This window comes from Podarcis bocagei, assembly GCF_964188305.1.
Source record: "Podarcis bocagei genome assembly, chromosome: 9".
Classification (NCBI taxonomy): Eukaryota; Metazoa; Chordata; class Lepidosauria; order Squamata; family Lacertidae; genus Podarcis; species Podarcis bocagei.
The window spans coordinates 56,489,590-56,510,573 of NC_138134.1; the positions used below are offsets into that span (position 1 = coordinate 56,489,590).

General features: G+C 44.6%; 1 protein-coding gene across 1 annotated transcript in view; it reads left to right on the forward strand.

The window, feature by feature from the left end:
* PAPSS1 (3'-phosphoadenosine 5'-phosphosulfate synthase 1) overlaps positions 1–20,984 on the forward strand; it is a 52,404-nt gene that overhangs the window by 12,758 nt on the left and 18,662 nt on the right. The window contains exons 4-8 of the mRNA XM_081208123.1: positions 2,057–2,195; positions 3,052–3,170; positions 16,485–16,598; positions 17,256–17,367; positions 20,317–20,522. Coding sequence (XP_081064249.1) covers positions 2,057–2,195; positions 3,052–3,170; positions 16,485–16,598; positions 17,256–17,367; positions 20,317–20,522 — 690 coding nt within the window. The remainder of the gene's footprint in view (positions 1–2,056; positions 2,196–3,051; positions 3,171–16,484; positions 16,599–17,255; positions 17,368–20,316; positions 20,523–20,984) is intronic.

A 20,984-nucleotide genomic window follows, 5' to 3' on the forward strand; every position in this document is an offset into this window, starting at 1 on the left:
GTACAGCCCTTTGTTTCCTGTCCAGTAGATTCAGGTTACTATAAATTAAAAACAACTGAAATTAGACTCAGTGGCGCTGTGGTCTAAACCACTGAGCCTAGGGCTTGCCGAATGAAAGGTCGGCGTTTCGAATCCTCGCAGCGGGGTGAGCTCCCGTTGTTTGGTCCCTGCTCCTGCCAACCTAGCAGTTCGAAAGCACGTCAAAGTGCAAGTAGATAAATAGGTACCACTCCGGCAGGAAGATAAACGGTGTTTCTGTGCACTGCTCTGGTTCGCCAGAAGCGGCTTAGTCATGCTTGCCATATGACCCAGAAGCTGTCTGTAGACAAACGCCGGCTCCCTCAACCTGTAGAGCGAGATAAGCGCGCAACACCAGAGTCGTCTGCAACTGGACTTAATGGTCAGGGGTCCCTTTACTTTTTTAATGCTATAGAACACAATAAACTAAGCACTGCAGACTCCCTGTTTTTGAAAAGCCAAGCCATGAACCCCCTACTTTTGAAAATTTTAATATCTCTATGGTCGTTTTATTGGTGTAAATGGCATCATGGGTGGGTTACGCAGACCCCCCCGGGACCCACAGATCACCAGCTGGGAACTGCTGCTATGGAAAGGAAGACCTGTGGTGCAATTTATTTGCAGATGTGTCAGTTGAGCTAACCAGAGGGTGTAGCTAGAAGCACTCAGGGTACTAGGTTCATAGCCTCCTAAGTGAGAACAGCAAAATTGGCAACTCCTTTCCACTTTGCTTAACGCTCCCTCTCTCACTCCAGGCAAAACTGGCTCACACCTTAGTAGGTACTGCCAGGATTAAGGGGTTAGCTTCCCCTTAAGTCACATTTTTTAATTTTTGTAAACTACTTGTTTATTTAGAAGGCTTGGGGCAGGTGGACCTGCAAATGGTTAGGCAGGTAGTTAAACACAAAGGTAATACTGTGGAAGGGAAGCTGGCAATGCCTTGCATAGGCTTGGAAATGGTTCAAGAGAAATCTGAAGCAAGTTTTCATTGTATTTCAAAACATAGCCTTAGACTTAGTAAGGCAGAATTTTTAAAACATAATTAGCAAGGAGAAAATTGGCTTTTTAGAAAGAACATACCATATATTCAGTAACAAAACAAGCCTGTGTTACTTTCTAAACAAGTCATTTTCAAACCATGAGTTACAAAGCAGGCTTTTTAACCTTTTTATTTTTGAAAAACTTTTTTAAAATACCAGTTTTCCTGTTTCACACTTAACATTAAGCTGAGATCCTTTGAAAATAAACTCAGAAGATTTCCAACCCCGACCCACATGTGAACTGGGTGCTTTTTTCTGGCTCTCTGAGGCTCATTCACATAGTGCTAAATCTTGGTCTAACATTATGTGCAAACCAGTGCTTGGAAAACGTCAGAAGTACAATTCAACCTCTTCTGATCCTCAGTGTCTCTCTATCTCTCATCTCTCTCCCATCCCAGCTTCATGTTTAGGAGTAGGCTGGGACTCATCACATCCACCCCAAAGGGGTGGGATGCTCACCATGGCAAGTGTGGCAAACATATGTTTATGCTGGGCATATAAAAATGTTACCTACTGTGCAAGTCTAAATCAATTACTCGTTTGGTGTGCTCTGGAGACCAGCAGTCATTCAAGCAGATACAACATTTGATAACGTTTTCAGTTAGCTTGATACGTAAGCAGCCACTGTGTCTAATCACGAGACTTTGCAATGCCTTAGCGTGTTTCATTCCTGCCCCCCTTCCGACATAATACCCTCATGTAGACATAGCACTGGTTCCCTGAAAATTGTGGTTTTGTAAATTGGGAGTCAGATTCACCACCTTCCATGTGCATCAGCACAAACTAGGTTTTCTCTTAAACATGGTTTGAAAGCCCACTTCAAACTGATACTACACTCTACAGTGAAGATTTGTATTTGTTATTGATACTGAGAACCAAGGTTACAAGGAAGCCTTTTTGTGTTAACCGTGACTTGCATTTCACTGGGTCGTTGTTTAGCGTGTGACGTGGTGGAAAGTTTTATTTCTGCCATTGCTTTTCTATTTGTTACTTCTCAGGACCGTAACAATGCAAGGCAAATTCATGAAGTGGCAAGCCTGCCTTTCTTTGAAGTATTTGTGGATGCTCCATTGTACGTTTGTGAGCAGAGAGATGTGAAAGGCCTCTACAAAAAAGCTCGTGCTGGAGAAATTAAAGGTGAGCTTCATGCCAAAGTTCTTTTATGGTGTCCCAACTGGGGCTGTTGGGCTATTGCCTACTGTACGAATGAGCTAATGACAAATAAAATATAATGCAAGCCATCTGCTCTCTGTAATACTAGGGTACAGAAGAGCACCCATTTAATTATTTTCTTACTTTGATATCTTGCCTTTTCTTAAAAACCTGGCGCCCAAAGTGGCATAAATGTAGTTCCCAAGTGGTCACCTACCCAGGTGCTGACCAGACACAGACCTGCTTAGCATCAGAAAAGTGGTGGTTTCATATGCTATGTCTAAGCATATATATGTGATAGAGACACAACCCAGTAACACTGCAAAGAATCCAAATGGAACCAATGAGTCGTAACTGTTACTCATTCTCCCTGAGAGCAAAATTATTGATTACTCTGGATATTGTTTACTCTGGATACAAAGCTGCTTTTTAAAATCCAGTACCTTCTCTCAAACTGCTCATGCCCAACAAGATATGCTGTCTAAGCATATATATAAGCAATATATATATATATATGCACACAAACATTGCCCAGAAGAGAAATAAAATTTGAAATTACTGATGTATCAGTCTCCACAAGCTTTACTTGTAACTCATATTCCCTGTTCAAAAATGTGCTTATGACATTGTCTTTGTCCACAAGAAGATTTACAGTGAGACAGAAGGACCCTTTTAGTTACAGTTCAGTAATTATTTTGGGATGGACCAGAAAAGACCAGGAATGTTAGATGCAAGCAAGCTTTTCAGATAAGTAGCTGGAATAACATATTACAGCAGGAGAGTAGAAGACCCATCTGAAAAGCAGCCTTGTCCTATGTTCTGTTTTTCTCCCTCTACTCAGGTTTTACTGGTATTGACTCAGAGTATGAGAAACCTGAAGCCCCTGAGCTGGTACTCAAAACGGATTCCTGTGATGTCAATGACTGCATTCAGCAAGTTGTGGAACTTCTGCAAGAGAGGGTATGGAGTCTTGTAGTGTTGACTTGTAAACATCTTGTGAAGTTGCCAGCTTAATATTCGCTGCACATGTAAACGGGCTTATTGAAAAGTGGTGGGTGCAACATTTGGTCCCTTACTTGGTTAGATTCTTTGATTTAAAAACTTCCAATGGAATGGCAATTCCTGTGTATTTTCCAAGAACAGGTAAAATGTGTCCCTCTCTTCAGAAGTGTGGTTTTGTTAATATACAGGCTTCTGCAGATCTGCTCAATGCAAACTTGCACCATTAATCAAGTTAAGTTTTGTTGCTTGCTGATATCCCTGTTTGAGGGTGGAATTCATAATAGTGCTAAGAATATTGTCAAGCAAACATTTCTACTTGCCCAGTGGAGTGATCCCCACTTTCCTCCCTCATGTGCTTTGCTGGGGGGGGGGGGGGGTTCTTCCCAGTCTCCAAAAAGGGTTGGGGAAGCCCTGATGTGGTAGTGGAGGTCCTTGCACTGACTTCTGCTAGTGGAATGGGGTAGTCGAATCTGGTGAAATGCAACATTAGTCGCACTTGAGTGTAAAACCCCTAAAACCAATGCAGCGGGTCTAATTCTATTGGGTGAGACCCAACAATCTATATCTTGCATCGGTGAGCAAACAGTACTTCACCCGCCTGACTTTAAATATTTCAGTCTTTGCAATGTGACAGGAAAAAGGGCAGCAAAAGATAAAACCGAGAGCTGCTTTCGCATTTAGTGCTTGAGCAAAGCTATTGTTGGACTGCCATGGTAAGAAGTGATGATCTTACACATTCGGCTTATGAAGGGATAACTGCAGTTACTTCATGAATAAATGGTATTATACGCAAACTGCAGTTTTTTTGGTTTTATTGTTACAGGGCTGACTTGCCCCTTTTGTAATTGGATCATTTGAGGGTGGAGGAGGAGTGCCTGTATTAAAGTGTCTGTAATAAACGAACAGCCAAGAGCTTTGCGAGAGGAAAAGTTGTTCCGTTCTGAAATGGTAATTCCCAAAAGGCAGGTTGTAGCTGCTACCGTGGGCTTCCAGCTGTGAGTGGTGCAGAGATCATAGTGGAATTGCTTGAATGAAGAAAAGTGGGGAATGAATACGCTGAGCATCAATAAAGAGACTTTATGGCAGCGCTCTTATTTTTTGGGAACTCCCTTGCCCCCCTGGAAATGGAAATGAACTACCTGTTTTTTGTTCTTGTTTTGTAGCACTGTGAATGAAAAAAGAAAAGAAAGGCATGTTGCTGTCCTTTTTTTGTATGTTTCTGCTACATTAATGCACATTAGCAGAATCACTTTTTTGCTTTGTAAGTCGCGGAGCTATGTGAGATCCTTATCACGGAAAGGAGAAAGCAATTTGGGCTTGTATATGGCTGCTAAAACATAGTTTAAGTGTGTTTGGCTGATCCATGTGGAGGCTCCCATTGGGTACCCAATGGGGATCCAACAGTAAACAGTGATTACTTTTCAACCTTTTGCAGTTTATGTATAAGCTGCCTTGAGTCCCAGTCTGGTAAATAACCACCACCTAGATAACTTATTCAATAAGAAAGGGCAACCCCCCTGGCATGTTACTACTGTGAAAGCTATCTTACCTCCACTGTTGGAAGTGGTATGCTTCTGAATATCAGTTACTGGAAAACTCAGGAGGTGAGAGTGTGGCTGCGCATGGTCGCTAGTTGTGGACTTCCTATGGGCATCCTAAACAGGGTGTTGGACTAGATGGGCAACTTGCAGGTTATGTTCTTAAAACTTACAGAAGAATTTCAAAGGCATTTAAGAATTAACCCCCCCCCCAAGTCAGTGAATTCACCTAAACTCTCAAACTGCTGGTATTCCTTGTACCACAGAGCCTAGGACTTGCCCATCAGAAGGTCGGCGGTTTAAATCCCTGCGACGGGGTGAGCTCCAGTTGCTCGGTCCCTGCTCCTGCCAACCTAGCAGTTCAAAAGCACGTCAAAGTGCAAGTAGATAAATAGGTACCGCTCTGGTGGGAAGGTAAACAGCATTTCCGTGCGCTGCTCTGGTTTGCCAGAAGCGGCTTAGTCATGCTGGCCACATGACCCGGAAGCTGTACGCCGGCTCCCTCGGCCAATAAAGCGAGATGAGCGCCGCAACCCCAGAGTCGGTCACGACTGGACCTAATGGTCAGGGGTCCCTTTACCTTTATACATGCATTAGCACTTCCATTTGATGCTGCTGAGTCAGGTTTCTGCTGATGCCACAGTTGTTTTTTATTGAAATAAGTTTCATTTTGCACCATTTCAGCTCGAGAGTCAATGTGCCAGTATGAAAGACTCCCTGTTTTTTCCTTTGTGCTTCTTAAAATGGGTTTTGACCTGTGCGGCCATGATAGTTCTGCTTAGAGACTGCACATGTTCCATTTTGTTCCTCTTATTGCAATGGGAAGAAGATGACATGTTTTAAACTCCCCAGCAAGTATTGCAATTCGGACCCAAAGGAGAGAAAGCAGTCAGTTTTGAAAGTATGCTCCAGCAAATGTTCTCAGCTGAGTTATAAACGTGCTTTTCCTTTGTTTTGTCACTCAAAATAAATGGTTAGGTAAAGTGTCTCATAATATTTTTCATTGCTGTTATGTCAGACTTGGGTGAAATATGGTCTCTCTGTTATTGATATACCTCCTAGGATGTAGCATCCTGGAACTCGCCGTTTTTCAAATGAGCATTGTTCACCTGGCTCCATCCACATAGAGCTCCAGCAGATTCCTGACCCAGCCAGCTGTCCAAAACTGCTTGTGCTGAGCTGTGTGCATTCAAGTGAAATAGTTGGAAACTACTTTCCTTGGAGCCTTTTCAAAACCCTCCATAAACAGGTTGTCATTCAAATGGTAAATAAAAGAATTCAAAGCCTTGCATTACCAGAGATGAAAATAAGCAAATATTATGGGTGCTATTGGCCATGCTTGCTGGGAATTCAGGTTCAGCAACACCTGCCACTAAATGGTACATCAGGACACCAGAATGCAGAAAATGGGAAACTTTCAGATGCTGCCTCCCTGTTTATAGGAACATGGGACATTCCCAGTACTTTCTGAGGATGCTAGGAATTGAGTTTGGGACGTTCAACATGCTAAGTAGATGCTTTATCCCTGAGCTATAGCCTTAAAGTAAGAAACCATGGCTCACAAAGAGCAGTCAAACCAGAAAAGTTTTCTGCATTTCAACAGAAGTTTAAATCTTTATGCCCCGAGACACAAAATGTTTTTTTTTTTTTTAAATGCATGATTTTTATTGGTTTACAAAAGTCAAAGTACATAACAAACTTTATCAAAACTCATATCTGTTCACTTAAGGAAAAGAAATTGACTTCCTTCAGTCGTTCCACGAATCGTCCAAAATAACATTAAAACAATAAATCCGCATTTCCATGTTTGTAAAGCCATTAGTCATTCTCATCCATCCATTTTCTTTTAGCCTTACCCTTTACCTCTTACGGAGCTCCTTGGAAACCTACTAGTGTTATCTGTTCATCGATTAAGCTTTCCAGATATTTCGTTAGACTTTCCCAATTTTCAACAAACCTCTGATCTTTTGTGTATCTAATTTTACATGTCATCCTGTCCATCTCCACATATTCTAACAATTTACTTCTCCATTCCTCCGTTGTTGGAATACTCTCCTGCTTCCAATTTTTTGCTATTAGGACCCTTGCTGCCGTTGTTGCGTATTGGAACAATTTATAGTCTTTCTTCTTAATTTCCTTTCCTACCAAACCTAGCAAGAACGCCTCTGGTCTTTTATTAAAAGTATATCTTAACATTTTTTTCATTTCGTCATATATACTCTCCCAGAACCCTGTAACCTTTGGGCATTCCCACCACATGTGGTAGAAGGTACCTTCCCTTACCTTACATTTCCAGCATTTATTGCAGGAACCATACATTTTGGCTAACTTGACCGGGGTCAGGTACCAGCGATAGAACATTTTCATTAGGTTCTCCTTAAGTGACACACAGGCCGTGAATTTTAGGTGTTGTTTCCAGAGTTTTTCCCACTCTTCATAATAGATATTGCGGCCAAGATCTCTGGCCCAGTGAGTCATTACCGCCTTAACCTCTTCGTCAGCTAAGTTCCAGTCCAGTAAGTACTTGTACATTTTAGATAATATTTTTATGTTACTCCCCAGGATCTCGGTTTGGAATCTAGAGTTTTTGTCGGCGTAGCCTTTATCTTTTACATCTTTCCTAAACATATCATTTATTTGGTGGTAGTGTAGCCAATCGTATACTTGAAATTTAACCTGATCGTATGGCCTCATTTTCCATTTTCCTTCCTCCTTCATGAGCAGTTGTTCGTAAGTTGCCCAGTTGGCTCCCATATTAATCTTTTTAATGGCCATTACCTCTAATGGAGATAACCATTGGGGTGTTCTGGGTTCTAACATCTCCTTATATCTTTCCCAAACCTCCAACAGGGGGCCCCTGAATATATGATTCCCAAATCCTTTGTGGCCCTTCTTCCGCCCATGCCACAGGTAGGCGTGCCACCCATATCGGTTGTCGTGACCCTCTAAGTCTAGCACTACCCCGTCTTCTAATTTTATCCATGTCTTTATCCAGCATAGACAAGATGCCTCGTAGTATATCTTCAGAGACACAAAATGTTTTACTCATGTGACCAACAGAGTCAGATCATTCTGGCTGTAATCCAACACAGACTGATACTAGTGGTTTTAAGCATTTCTGTATTGTGGCCTTTGACTTCTTTTGGACACAGTTTGCAGTGTGAAATGTACATGGCTGTTAAGGGGCAGGCAACATCCTTGCTGTGGAACAAATCCTTTGCAATTATTTATTTCAATTTGTATCCTCCTTCCTTTCAAAGGAGCCCAAAGGAGATTGATTTAACTAAATCTAGGGCTTAGTTCATGCAATGTTGTGCACGTCACCTGGTGTATATATAGTACAGCTAAGTTCATTTTTCTAGTTACCTTAATAACAGCCACTCTGTAATATGCATTCTGTAATCTTCCTGTGGATATGCACTTGATTCAGGCAGTGTTAGAATTTTGTTATGTTCTGGATAGCTGTTAAAAAGAAGTTACCTCATGTTGCTGCATTCAGTTTTAGTGGGTGCAATAAACATCTTTTGGTTCCTAGTCCTCAATAATGAATCAATTAATATTGACTTAACAGCTCATTAAAATGAATAATAATAATTTTATTACAGCGGTACCTCAGGTTACATACGCTTCAGGTTACAGACTCCGCTAATCCAGAAATAGCACCTCAGGTTAAGAACTTTGCTTCAGGATGAGAACAGAAATCGTGCTCTGGCGGCGCAGCAGCAGCAGGAGGCCCCATTAGCTAAAGTGGTGCTTCAGGTTAAGAACAGTTTCAAGTTAAGAACGGACCTCTGGAACGAATTAAGTACTTAACCTGAGGTACCACTAGCTTTATACCCCACCCATCTGGCTGGATTTCCCCAGCCACTCTGGGTGGCTTCCAACAAAGAATAAAAATACAATAAAATAACATTACACATAGCATTGCAGCTATGTAGATAATAGAACACTATCTTTTTATGATGGGGTGGTTTTGCATTTTCTGACTAGTGATAAATGCATTGGTATGTCCAACAATTGCAGTGAAATGTGGAACAATGACTATGTTAAGATACACTTTAAAAGAAACTTGGAAACACATACACTAAGTAGAAAAATAGAAGCATTGCCACCCCACCGTATGTACGATCCCCACCCTCCAACTCTTCCCCCCTTTTTTCTTCCCAACCTTATACTGCATGCAACACTAACGCCTCACAACAAATGAAACTGAGCTGTAGAAAACAAAACTTGAAAAAAGAGACAATGCACGTAATTCTTTTTGTAAACGAAGACATCTTTAATAGAAGTTATTATTTTAAAAACACTTCGAAAAAAAGCACAGGCTTCACCACTAGAGGGCTTCCAAACACCACATTTTTCCCTGAGCTGTATGTGACTCCGAAGAGATGAGGTTCCTGCCTCTGTTTTTAATCTAAAGCGATGTTTTAAAAGTTGCATCTGTATGTACCAGGAGCATTAGATTTACTAATGCTATAAATTACTTGAATGTTTAGCCTTTTCATGTAGTCACGGTTTAATGTTCTGAAATGTATTTTGTGCCCGGGCACAAGTCAAGCTTCTCAGCTCAAGTAGCGTTGAGATGCTGCTGGTGTTTGCATCTTCGGCTAAGGGTGAAATGAAAGTATGTACGGTGATTGTGCCTTGTGTGTGTCATATTTATGGCAGTCAAGATAGTAGACTCTGCAGTAGTCACACAGCATGACTTGATTCCCACGTTTGGAACAACTTCATAAAGTGTAAAAGAAAAATGCTTTAATAATTTGCTAAAATGCTTCCTAAATGCTTCTTTTACTTTCAAAGCAGACGACAATGAAGGAGCTTTTAATATCATGTGGCTTTTAACAGAATGCAGTTTGATTGGAAACACTCTTTAACTAAAACTATATTTTTTGTTTTAAAACAAGGCACACCACATATTTAGATGCAGTCTCTTATATCTGTCTTGCCCACAGGCTTTCTGGCTATATACTTTAAAATATAAACATTTAAAAATAGACTTGTAGTGTTCACAAATAAAACATATGCTCCATGTGAAAAACGACTGTGCAAATGAAGTCCTTTTATTACGTTAAAAAACAAACACAACTTCGTTAAAATGCTTTGTTTCTAAAACGTTTGCCCATGACTACGTATTTCTGCAAAATAGCAGACAGTATCTTTAAGGCCGCTTACTAATAGACTTTGGCCACTAGGCGTTATGAAGTAAAGAAAGTAGTATTAATTTCAAAATAGACATAGAGTCTTGCAATAAAATGATCCGACTTCGTTGTTAACTAAATGGGTTCCTTCTCTGTAAAGCCTGGGGGATATTTGTTCTCTGCAGCTCACTGACATCTTTTGTAGACACACTAAAAGCAAGAGATACTTGCATCTCTGCAAGCACTGAAGGGTAAATGTGTAAATGGCTAATGCATGAATCTCAGCTGTGCTTGGATCTGCTTGCTCCAAAGTTCTTTTAATGACACCTATAAGGCTGTGACTGGGACTTTTGTTAACTGTGATTCATATCCATCTTGTTTTTGCAGTTACAATGGGGGTTCAGAACCAGTTTTAAGTGTCCAATCTGATCCTCATGATTATAGCTTATCCTAGCACTTCCCCCCCCAAAGACTGCCCCTAAATAGCCCCTGCTTCCATAATTCTTTGGGGCAGGATACAACATCTGATTTGCATGCAGAAGGTCTAAGGTTCAAGATCCGTCATCTCATTTCATTCATCTTTTAATATGTAATCCACCTTTCTATATTACTATAGACAAGGCATTTTACAAGCCGAAGAAACAGTGAAGATCGCACAACTTACAACAATCTGATCTGATACAGAAATGTCATAATGAAAACATAACTTTAAAATGAACAACGTATATAAAATACAGTGGTACCTTGGGTTACATACACTTCAGGTTACATACGCTTCAGGTTACAGATTCAGCTAACCCAGAAATAGTACCTCGGGTTAAGAACTTTGCTTCAGGATGAGAACAGAAATCGTGCTCCGGTGGTGCGGCAGCAGCAGCGGGAGGCCCCATTAAGTAAAGTGGTGCTTCAGGTTAAGAACAGTTTCAGATTAAGAACGGACCTCCAGAACGAATTAAGTTCTTAACCTGAGGTACCACTGTAAAGTAATATTCAATAATCCATTGGAATATAATAGTACACAATAAAAATAAATATCAGCAAATAAACAAAAATTCACTCTTAATTGCAATAAATATTTTCTAAACTATAATAAATAAAAATAACAAGTTACAGTGCATAAAATAACACAGTACAACTTGAGAAGCAAAGACACACTATCTATCTCTCTATCTATCTATCTAATATCTCCCTGAACTCAAGGTTGGGCTGAGAGAGAATCCTATCTGAAATGCTGGAGCAATGCAACCAACCTGTCGTTGTAGTAGACAATTCTGAGCTTGGTTGAATGGTCTGACTCAGTGTGAGGCATGACCCTGCATTTCTGTGGATGCAAACCTTTACACACTTAACCCGAGAGCAAGCCCCATAAACCTCCACTGTTGGCCTGTAGGTTCATATTTTTTCTTCAGTATTTTGGTGCAGATCCTTAGGACGCCATCCTATGGTGTTAGTTACAGAGATCTAGATTGTGGTGGTGGTGGTGTCAACAGCCCAGCCAAAAACAGTATGTGCTTCATCTGAGCCATCTACCTCCTGGACCTTCCTGTTGGAAAGGCGGACGGTTTGCCACTTTTGGACAGAGTTGTGTAGGGTCCCTCTGCCAAACAGTAGCCAAGGAAGACCCCTGCTCGCTTCTTCTGTGGGAAAGGATAGGGCAAGGAGAAGCTTGCCAGCTTGGCTCCTCTGAAGTGAGGCATGCTAGACATCCTAGGTCAGGGATTGCTATGCAGCTGATTGGAGCAATCCATGCTTACATCCTGCAGGAAGGCTTGTTACTTACCAAAGGGCTACACCACAGTCACCAGGGTCACTGAAAAAAATATTAAAACATGGGTTCTTTGGAGTAAGGGCCCATGAAATAAGCATTTGTCCCCCCAAATGGACAACACGCCATTTTAAAGCCCTTTAGAGATATTGATACTGGCCCTGGTCACTGCTTTCTTACTCAATCTTTTGCAGCCATTATTCTTAACAGTTATTTATAAAATAAAAACTAGTGGAACATACCACTACCATTGTAAAGTTAGCAACACTGCTTACCTTTGGGTCTGACAGTAGATTCCTTTCTGTGCAGTATTATGTATGTGTACAGAACAAGTTAAAGCTGCCCAGATGCTATGAACTGAAATCTGAGTGGCAGGGTGTTTGCTTTCATTTTGTTAGTTTCTAAAATATTTTGGTAGATGCTTTTTGGATAATCAGTCAGTGTCTATATACAGCCCATCATCTTCCTTCTACAGCAATTGCTGTTTCCTTCGGGAAGGAATTAACATACAAATTTCTGAATGAGGTTCTCATCGAGCTGTTTTCTCAAACTATGCTAATTAGGTTTGGATAGAAGAATCCCCTGTGCATCTAGTTACTGAACCTTTTGACAGATTCCAAGCATATTGGTGTAGATGTTCCAGCCTTGTGAGGAATGGAAGAATTTAGGAGCAGACTTTGGTTTGTGTTAAGTCTTTTGAATGGCTGCCTTATTTTAAGACACCCTGCAGTATATTTTTCCAGATTCAGAATCGAAGCATGATAGACTTTTTTTTTTTTTAAGCGCACAGAACTTTTGGGTAGGGGGAGGGTGGGACAAAGAGGTTGCTCAAGCACCAATCTTTTAACATGTTTTAAGTTACTTATAGCATTTGAACACGTCATTGGCGAGAAATTTAACTTTGTGGTGACTCCGTCACGTTCTCTTCCCACTCGAATGTTGTTCTGGTTGTCTGTGTCCTCCTCTGTGCTGTCTGGCAAATGCTGAACTGCACTGTTTTTGGTTTTTTAATTCAAAATATTCCAAAAACCAGGCACCACATTTGTATTGTCTTATGCCATGCTTTTAAGTCTTAGCTGTGATGGGTTTGGGCCATCACACAGTAAGAAAGGGGAGGACAAATTTATCACTGTATAAGGTTTAGATTAGAAAGTGGAGGGAGGACAAATAATTCTTAGTTCCTTTGTTGCTGCTTTGTTGTCTCTCATGAAGTTGGAGGAGGAGGTACAAAGGGGAAGATGTATAGATGTATGGGTCTGTCCATCAGTTAGGAGAACGAATGTCTCCCTGTGCAGAGTAAGCAGCAACAAAGGAAGTAAGGTAAAGGGACCCCTGACCACTAGGTCCAGTCACAAACGACTCTGGGGTTGCAGCACTCATCTCCCTTTATTGTCTGAAGGAGCTGGCGTACAGCTTCCGGGCCATGTGGCCAGCATGACTACCGTATTTTTCGCCCCATAAGACGCACCGGCCCATAAGACGCACCTAGATTTTAGGGGGGGAAATGAAGGAAAAAATTTTTATTTCCCCCCCAGGTGCGCTGCGCTACACCAGGAGCTTGGGGCGTGCGGAGCTCAGCGCGCCCCAAGCTTCTGCGTGCCGGCAAGGTCTCCGCTAGCGTGGGAGAGCCGGCGCCTCTCCCAGGGCTAGCGGACCCCTGCGCTAATCCAGAAGCTTGGGGCGTGCTGAGGTCAGCGCACCCCAAGCTTCTGCATGCCGGCAAGCAGTCCGCTGCCGCCCCAAGCCTTGCGCACCCGGCGGGACCTCCTGCCGGGTGCGGGAGGCTTGGGGCGGCAGCGGACTGCTTGCCGGCATGCAGAAGCTTGGGGCGCGCTGACCTCAGCACGCCCCAAGCTTCTAGGTGCGCGCAAGCAGTCCGCTGCCGCCCCAAGCCTCCCACACCCGGCGGGACCTCCTGCCGGGTGCGGGAGGCTTGGGGCGGCAGCGGACTGCTTGCCGGCATGCAGAAGCTTGGGGCGCGCTGACCTCAGCACGCCCCAAGCTTCTAGGTGCGCGCAAGCAGTCCGCTGCCGCCCCAAGCCTTGCGCACCCGGCGGGACCTCCTGCCGGGTGCGGGAGGCTTGGGGCGGCAGCGGACTGCTTGCCGGCATGCAGAAGCTTGGGGCGCGCTGACCTCAGCGCGCCCCAAGCTTCTAGGTGCGCGCAAGCAGTCCGCTGCCGCCCCAAGCCTTGCGCACCCTGCCTTCAGGGCGCCCGACGCTCCGAGAAGCAGGCTGCTATCCGCAGCCTAGACATCCCTGCGGGTCCTCCCACAGGGCTGCCTGGGCGGCGGAATTGTTCCCGAAGCGTCGGGCACTCTGCCTTCAGGGCGCCCGACGCTCCGAGAAGCAGGCTGCTATCCGCAGCCTAGGCAACCCTGCGGGACCTCCCACAGGGCTGCCTGGGCTGCGGAATGGTTCCCGAAGCGTCGGGCGCTCTGCCTTCAGGGCGCCCGACGCTGCGAGAAGCAGGCTGCTATCCGCAGCCTAGGCAGCCCTGTGGGACCTCCCACAGGGCTGCCTGGGCTGCGGAATGGTTCCCGAAGCGTCGGGCGCTCTGCCTTCAGGGCGCTCGACGCTGCGAGAAGCAGGCTGCTATCCGCAGCCTAGGCAGCCCTGTGGGACCTCCCACAGGGCTGCCTGGGCGGCGGAATGGTTCCCGAAGCGTCGGGCGCTCTGCCTTCAGGGCGCTCGACGCTGCGAGAAGCAGGCTGCTATCCGCAGCCTAGGCAGCCCTGTGGGACCTCCCACAGGGCTGCCTGGGCGGCGGAATGGTTCCCGAAGCGTCGGGCGCTCTGCCTTCAGGGCGCTCGACGCTGCGAGAAGCAGGCTGCTATCCGCAGCCTAGGCAGCCCTGTGGGACCTCCCACAGGGCTGCCTGGGCTGCGGAATGGTTCCCGAAGCGTCGGGCGCTCTGCCTTCAGGGCGCTCGACGCTGCGAGAAGCAGGCTGCTATCCGCAGCCTAGGCAGCCCTGTGGGACCTCCCACAGGGCTGCCTGGGCTGCGGAATGGTTCCCGAAGCGTCGGGCGCTCTGCCTTCAGGGCGCTCGACGCTGCGAGAAGCAGGCTGCTATCCGCAGCCTAGGCAGCCCTGTGGGACCTCCCACAGGGCTGCCTGGGCGGCGGAATGGTTCCCGAAGCGTCGGGCGCTCTGCCTTCAGGGCGCTCGACGCTGCGAGAAGCAGGCTGCTATCCGCAGCCTAGGCAACCCTGCGGGACCTCCCACAGGGCTGCCTGGGCGGCGGAATTGTTCCCGAAGCGTCGGGCGCTCTGCCTTCAGGGCGCCCGACGCTCCGAGAAGCAGGCTGCTATCCGCAGCCTAGGCAACCCTGTGGGACCTCCCACAGGGCTGCCTGGGCGGCGGATATCTTCCTGAAGCCTGGAGAGCGAGAGGGGTCGGTGCGCACCGACCCCTCTCGCTCTTCAAGCTTCAGCGAAAGCCTGCATTCGCCCCATAAGACGCACCCAGATTTTCCCTTCATTTTTGGAGGGGAAAAAGTGCGTCTTATGGGGCGAAAAATACGGTAAGCCGCTTCTGGCGAACCAGAACAGCACACGGAAATGCTGTTTACCTTCCTGCCGGAGTGGTACCTATTTATCAACTTGCACTTTGACATGCTTTCGAACTGCTAGGTTGGCAGGAGCAGGGACCCAACAACGGGGGCTCACCCCGTCGAGGGGATTCAAACCGCCGACCTTCTGATGGGCAAGCCCTAGGCTCTGTGGTTTAACCCACAGCGCCACGCGCGTCCCTAACAAAGGACGTATGAGTCACCTATTATTTTTTTCTATCCTAGTGTACATTGTTCCATCAGTTTTGTCAGTGGGGTTGCTAGTGCAGGTTGATAATGCTGGGGGAGCAGATATAACTGGACAGCTGCTTCTTTTTCTACCATTCATTCAAGGTAGGGTGCGCCTAGTTCTCCCCCTCTTCATTTTATACTCCCAACAGTCCTTTGAGGTAAGTTATGATGAGAGACTGTGATTGGCCCAGAGTCACTCCATGAGCTTCGTGGCCAAATGAGAAGGGCTCCCCCCACCCCCGCTGGAACTCACCAGAACTCAGTTCTGGCACCACTCAGGTGGGCGCCATTGCCATTGTAAGAGAACAAGGGAGGTGCCCATGGTGAGTTCCAGAACCTCTTTTTCTAGAAAAAAGCACTGCACGTGAACATTTGGACACCAGTCTCCCAGGTCTTAATCTCAACACTCTTAATCACCACCCTGGGGCTTGGATTAAGCATTAATAGGTCTGGTTGAATGGCCACTTTCATTGTAGGGATGGGCAACTGGTTTCCTACCTGGGCTCCCAATTCTAAGACATCTTCTTTTTTGTCTGTATATAACTTGTTTCCATTTAACTAGGCCTCCCACTTCTTTTTTCATCAGATTATTTACATTATTGTGCGAAAGTAGGGTCAAGTCTTTCTTTGGTTGAGAGGTCAGTTCAGCCTTTTTTGGCTATAAGGGAAGACAATGAGACCTCTGGGTATAAGGCGGTATATAAATTCAATAAATAATAATAAAATGACAATGCAATCTAAACCAAATCTACTCAGAAGTAAGTCTTGCTGAATTCAAAGGGACTTAACTCTCAGTTAACACCAGAATGTTTTAGAGCCACTGCTGGATTTTTCAGCGATGTGAGATTTAAGAAGATAAAAATGTTTCTGCAGATAACTTGAATGGCAAAAGCACTGGCATAAATACAGGTTACAGCTAGTTTTAAAAGGCAGCAGGCTGCTGACCTGCAGCAGCACCATTTGATGTATGTAGCATATAAAATAATAATACGAAATTTTTAACAACTTTTGCCTTTTTCTTTCAGGACATTGTACCAGTGGATGCCTCTTACGAGGTTAAGGAGCTGTATGTGCCTGAAAACAAACTTAAATTGGCCAAAACAGATGCAGAGTCTTTACCTGCCCTGGAAATAAATAAGGTAATACAGGTTTGCAAAGGCCACAAAAGTATTTTTACTTGTCCAGATAGAACCTGTGTTATTTGTGGCATATTGATCTCCCAGTCTGCTAAAACTGTTTTGCCTTGGAGTCTTCACTTGCTCACCCCTTGTGATCGGCTGAGTAGCGATTTGCAAGCTTGAGATAGCAGGAATTGGTTTCTGTTTCCATGATTCAATTTCAAACTACAATTCTGATTGTTCTGCCTTTCAGCCATAAGTCTCCCCCCCCCCCAATGTGTCAGTGCTTTGGGACAACTTGCCTTACTTTAGGAAGTATCTTGTTGATATCATTGAACTGACCTATTTTCCCTTTCTAACTAGTGTGCCACTGTCTCCAGTAATTTTTTTTCTACAGCATCTGTATTGCATCTGAGTAGCTGGTAGTTTAATATAATCACGTTTCTGAAGTCTTCAGTATGCTATGCATTTCCCCTTTTCCACTTCAGTTTACAGATTTATGCCTCTGTTTTAATTGGTTAACTTCTCTTTCTGCAGTCCCGAATTTGACTGTTGACCCCTGTGGCATTCATGCAACTTCATTGATCCCTTGTTTGTTAATGGCTACGTGTCTCTGTTTATCACTCTGAGCAGTGATGGGGGATCTTTGGTCTAATACTATCAACTTTCCTGTTTTAGCTGGATATGCAGTGGGTACAAGTCCTGGCGGAGGGCTGGGCAACACCGCTGAATGGCTTTATGAGAGAGAGAGAATACCTGCAGTGCCTTCATTTTGACTGCCTGCTTGATGGTAAGACACCTTGAAATTTACATACAGTAGCATCAGTTTATGTTGGTCATGTGGGCGGGCTTTGGATAATCATCTCATTTAGTCTTTTTAAAACATAGCTTGTCATAGGTCCAGTAAAAAATTCAAAGTCAGCTTCATAAGCCACTTCAAACCATGAGTCATGAAGCTAGCCTATTAAAACTCCATTGTTTGTTTTTAAACTAGAATCATTGGTTTGAATGTGATGCTAAGCTGAGATTCTTCGAAAGACTCTCGGCTGAGTATGAGGAAAAGGGGAAAGTTTTGCCCAGGCTCCTTGAGGCAAAAGCCAATATTTTTGCAAATGTGGCTACTGGTAAAAAACCAAAACCCTCCTCTCCAGGGTTTTCCCCAAGCAATTGGAGACTGCGCCTGCACTCGACTGATCTTTCCCCTGCCCTTTTCATTTCTCTCTGTGTTATGGGGCACCAGGGAGCAGGGCAGCTGGTTGCAACAGGAGGGAGAGACTCCCTGGATTCTTAAGCAGCCTGTCTCATCTGTTTCCTGGTTCCCCTCCTCTCCTGCCTCTGAGTCTGGTCTGCCTTCTGCCGCAGTCTCTTCCTGCTCACTAAATGCTGTTGTCCCTTCAGCTTCCAACATCTCCTCCCCGCCAGTTTGCTCCCTCTTCTTTCTCTGACCTTACATCATTGTCCCACCCCCAATCCCCTGGTTCTGAGCCTTGTTCCCCTAGGGGGTTCCCTTGGAGTTTCCCCAGCTGGTGCCTCCTACCTCTCCTCTGCATCCAGCCAGACCGTGACATCACGTATGGTTGAAACCACATACATGAAATTCATGTAAGATGCGTGTGCACACACACACTCAACACACACAGCTCCCTGTCACATATAATATATATGCACATGCTTAAATATATTTATGCACACAAACATATTTATTGATTTATCTTGTGGACTAGTAGGGACCCAAAAAAATGATCTAGATATCATTGCTGAAAAAAAGAAGGAACCTGCCAGGAGTCCAGGGGTCATAGTGAGTTTCATAAAGGAGTGAGAAACATGTAAGAGAAGAGCTAATATGTCAAATGCATGGATAGCCATCTGCAAAACATTTACTCTACAAATATTATAACCTTGTATACTAAAATTTGTTTCTTTATTGGAAACAAATGTAGTTCTACGAATTCCAGGTAATAGCTTCCCGCAAGCATAAAATCAACTGGCAATCGTTGAAGCTTGAAGTGATAAATGCAGAACGTTTCTTTGTAAGGAAATGGATATTTAAAACAAACCATGTATTGTTGTAGGATCGCCATGCATTGCAGCAGGCCACTGAGTGTCAAATTTGCAAGTCATAGACAAAAATGCCATGTTCCAGATTAATTTTTCAGGAACTCCCTATTAATATGTGCATAAGCTTTTTCAGCTTGAGCATGTTTTGTCAGTGTTACAGTAGGCTCATATTTTGGAGTGCTGTTCTTGTTATTAACATTGATTTATTAATTGCCTTCTAAGTCAGTGTTTCCCAAACTTGGGTCTCCAGCTGTTTTTGGACTACAACTCCCATAATCCCCATCTAGCAAGACCAGTGGTCAGGGATGATGGGAACTGTAGTCCAAAAACAGCTGGAGACCCGAACTTGGGAAACACTGTTCTAAGTGAAGAAGCCTGCCTGATGCCGGAAGGCAGTGTTTTCCAAAGTGTAGGAACTACTACAAAGAAAGATTGATTTATTACGACTCCAGAACAGATGCTACGTGGCCATGCCAGTTCTGTGGATCGAAGTGGTTGAATGGGTATATATGTACTTTACCATAGTACTTTTGACGTTTGAGAGATTATTGTATTATTCCTACTCATTTTTATGTGCGTCGGTGAGCTCCCATTGCTCGGTCCCTGCTCCTGCTGACCTAGCAGTTCGAAAGCACGTCAAAGTGCAAGTAGATAAATAGGTACCGCTCCAGCGGGAAGGTAAACGGTGTTTCTGTGTGCTGCTTTGGTTCACCAGAAGCGGCTTAGTCATGCTGGCCACATGACCCGGAAGCTGTACGCCGGCTCCCTCAGCCAATAAAGTGAGATGAGCGCCGCAACTCCAGAGTTGGCCACAACTGGACCTAATGGTCAGGGGTCCCTTTACCTTTACCTTAACCACCTTAGTAGAAGTAATACTGGAGAATGGATTGCATAAGTAAAGTAAGTGTGTCTGTGTTTATATCTACCCCTGCCAAAATGTGAACTTCCTTTTATTTTCTCAAAATGCTTCAGTGGGTGCTTCCAACTTTTCTGCAGCAGTTGGGTATCTCTTAGCTTCCAATCTTGTGGATCACCAGAAGGAAAGATGTGTCTCTTTGCCCCAGGCATTAGTTATTTGCTTCAACTGCATGACAACAAGGCAATTTCAAGCCAATATGGCAGGGACAGTATTGGGGAACAGTCGTGTGTGCCCTACTCAATTATGGAAGAGCTGGGACTTCGCTAAGTTTTTACTGTTGAGTTGGCGGGTTTTTCCACAAGGCACGTTTCCTGGGTGTATCTGTGAAATGATGGCATTGCAACTCTTCCAGAGAACCAGGAACCATTGCAATAGCAGCCCGAATGCTGCATATGTTTGGAGAGTGCAATTGCTATTTGCTTTGCAGTGAGAATGAATATTAGAATGAGAGAGTCTTATGCAACTTGATTCCATCTTCCAGCTCGGGGCAAGGGATCTCCCACTTGCACCCACAATAGACCTTTTCCTTGGTGCCTTTACCTAGATACCAGTATGGAGAAGTAAAAAAATTCTGCAAAGGATTCCTGAGCCAGGCCTATACCTCAAGTGAACCCAAGGCTAGGTAGCCCTGCTATGCATTAGGAAAGGGCAGGCTCTCAGAACAGTAGGCTTTTAAGTACGTTTTTCGCCAGGACACCTGGATGACTTTTGCGTTTAGATGACAACAACCATTGCGTTGCTTCTTCTTTTTTCACCCTACAGGGGGAATCATTAACCTGTCAGTGCCTATAGTGTTGACAGCCACAACGGAAGACAAGGAGAGACTAGATGGCTGCACAGCTTTTGCTCTGCTGTATGATGGTCGCCGTGTGGCTATTCTCCGCAACCCAGAGTTCTTCGAGCACCGGAAAGAGGAACGCTGTGCCCGGCAATGGGGGACAACGTGCAAGGACCACCCTTACATCAAGGTAGCCTTTTGCAAGGCTTGCTAACCTGAAGCTCTTAATGAAGTTCCATACAGAAGTGCGAGGAATAATCTATATGCAAACCACAGCCCAGATTCCAATCTTCCCTAGCAAATTCTCTCTCCCGTTTTATACAGCTGACTGCTTGTGGACACATTCTGTGGCCATTCAGAGCGTGGAAGCCAGTCTCGGATGATTGTGTGTGCATATATAGATAGATATGTGACAGAAACAGATTTAGGATGAGCCCCATAGTCTGCCAGGGAAGATCAGAGAGAATTTTGTCCTCTCCTGTGGTTTATAAATGTAGCCTTGTGTGCAAGAGACATAGAGGAAGCACACCAAAATGAATTACTCAGCAGCGATGACAGGAAAACAGCTGGCTGCTTTGCTTCAGGGCTTGGCTCAGCCGGATCAGAATATTTAGAGCCCAGTCTTCAAGTTAATGATTTTATTTTTTTAAAT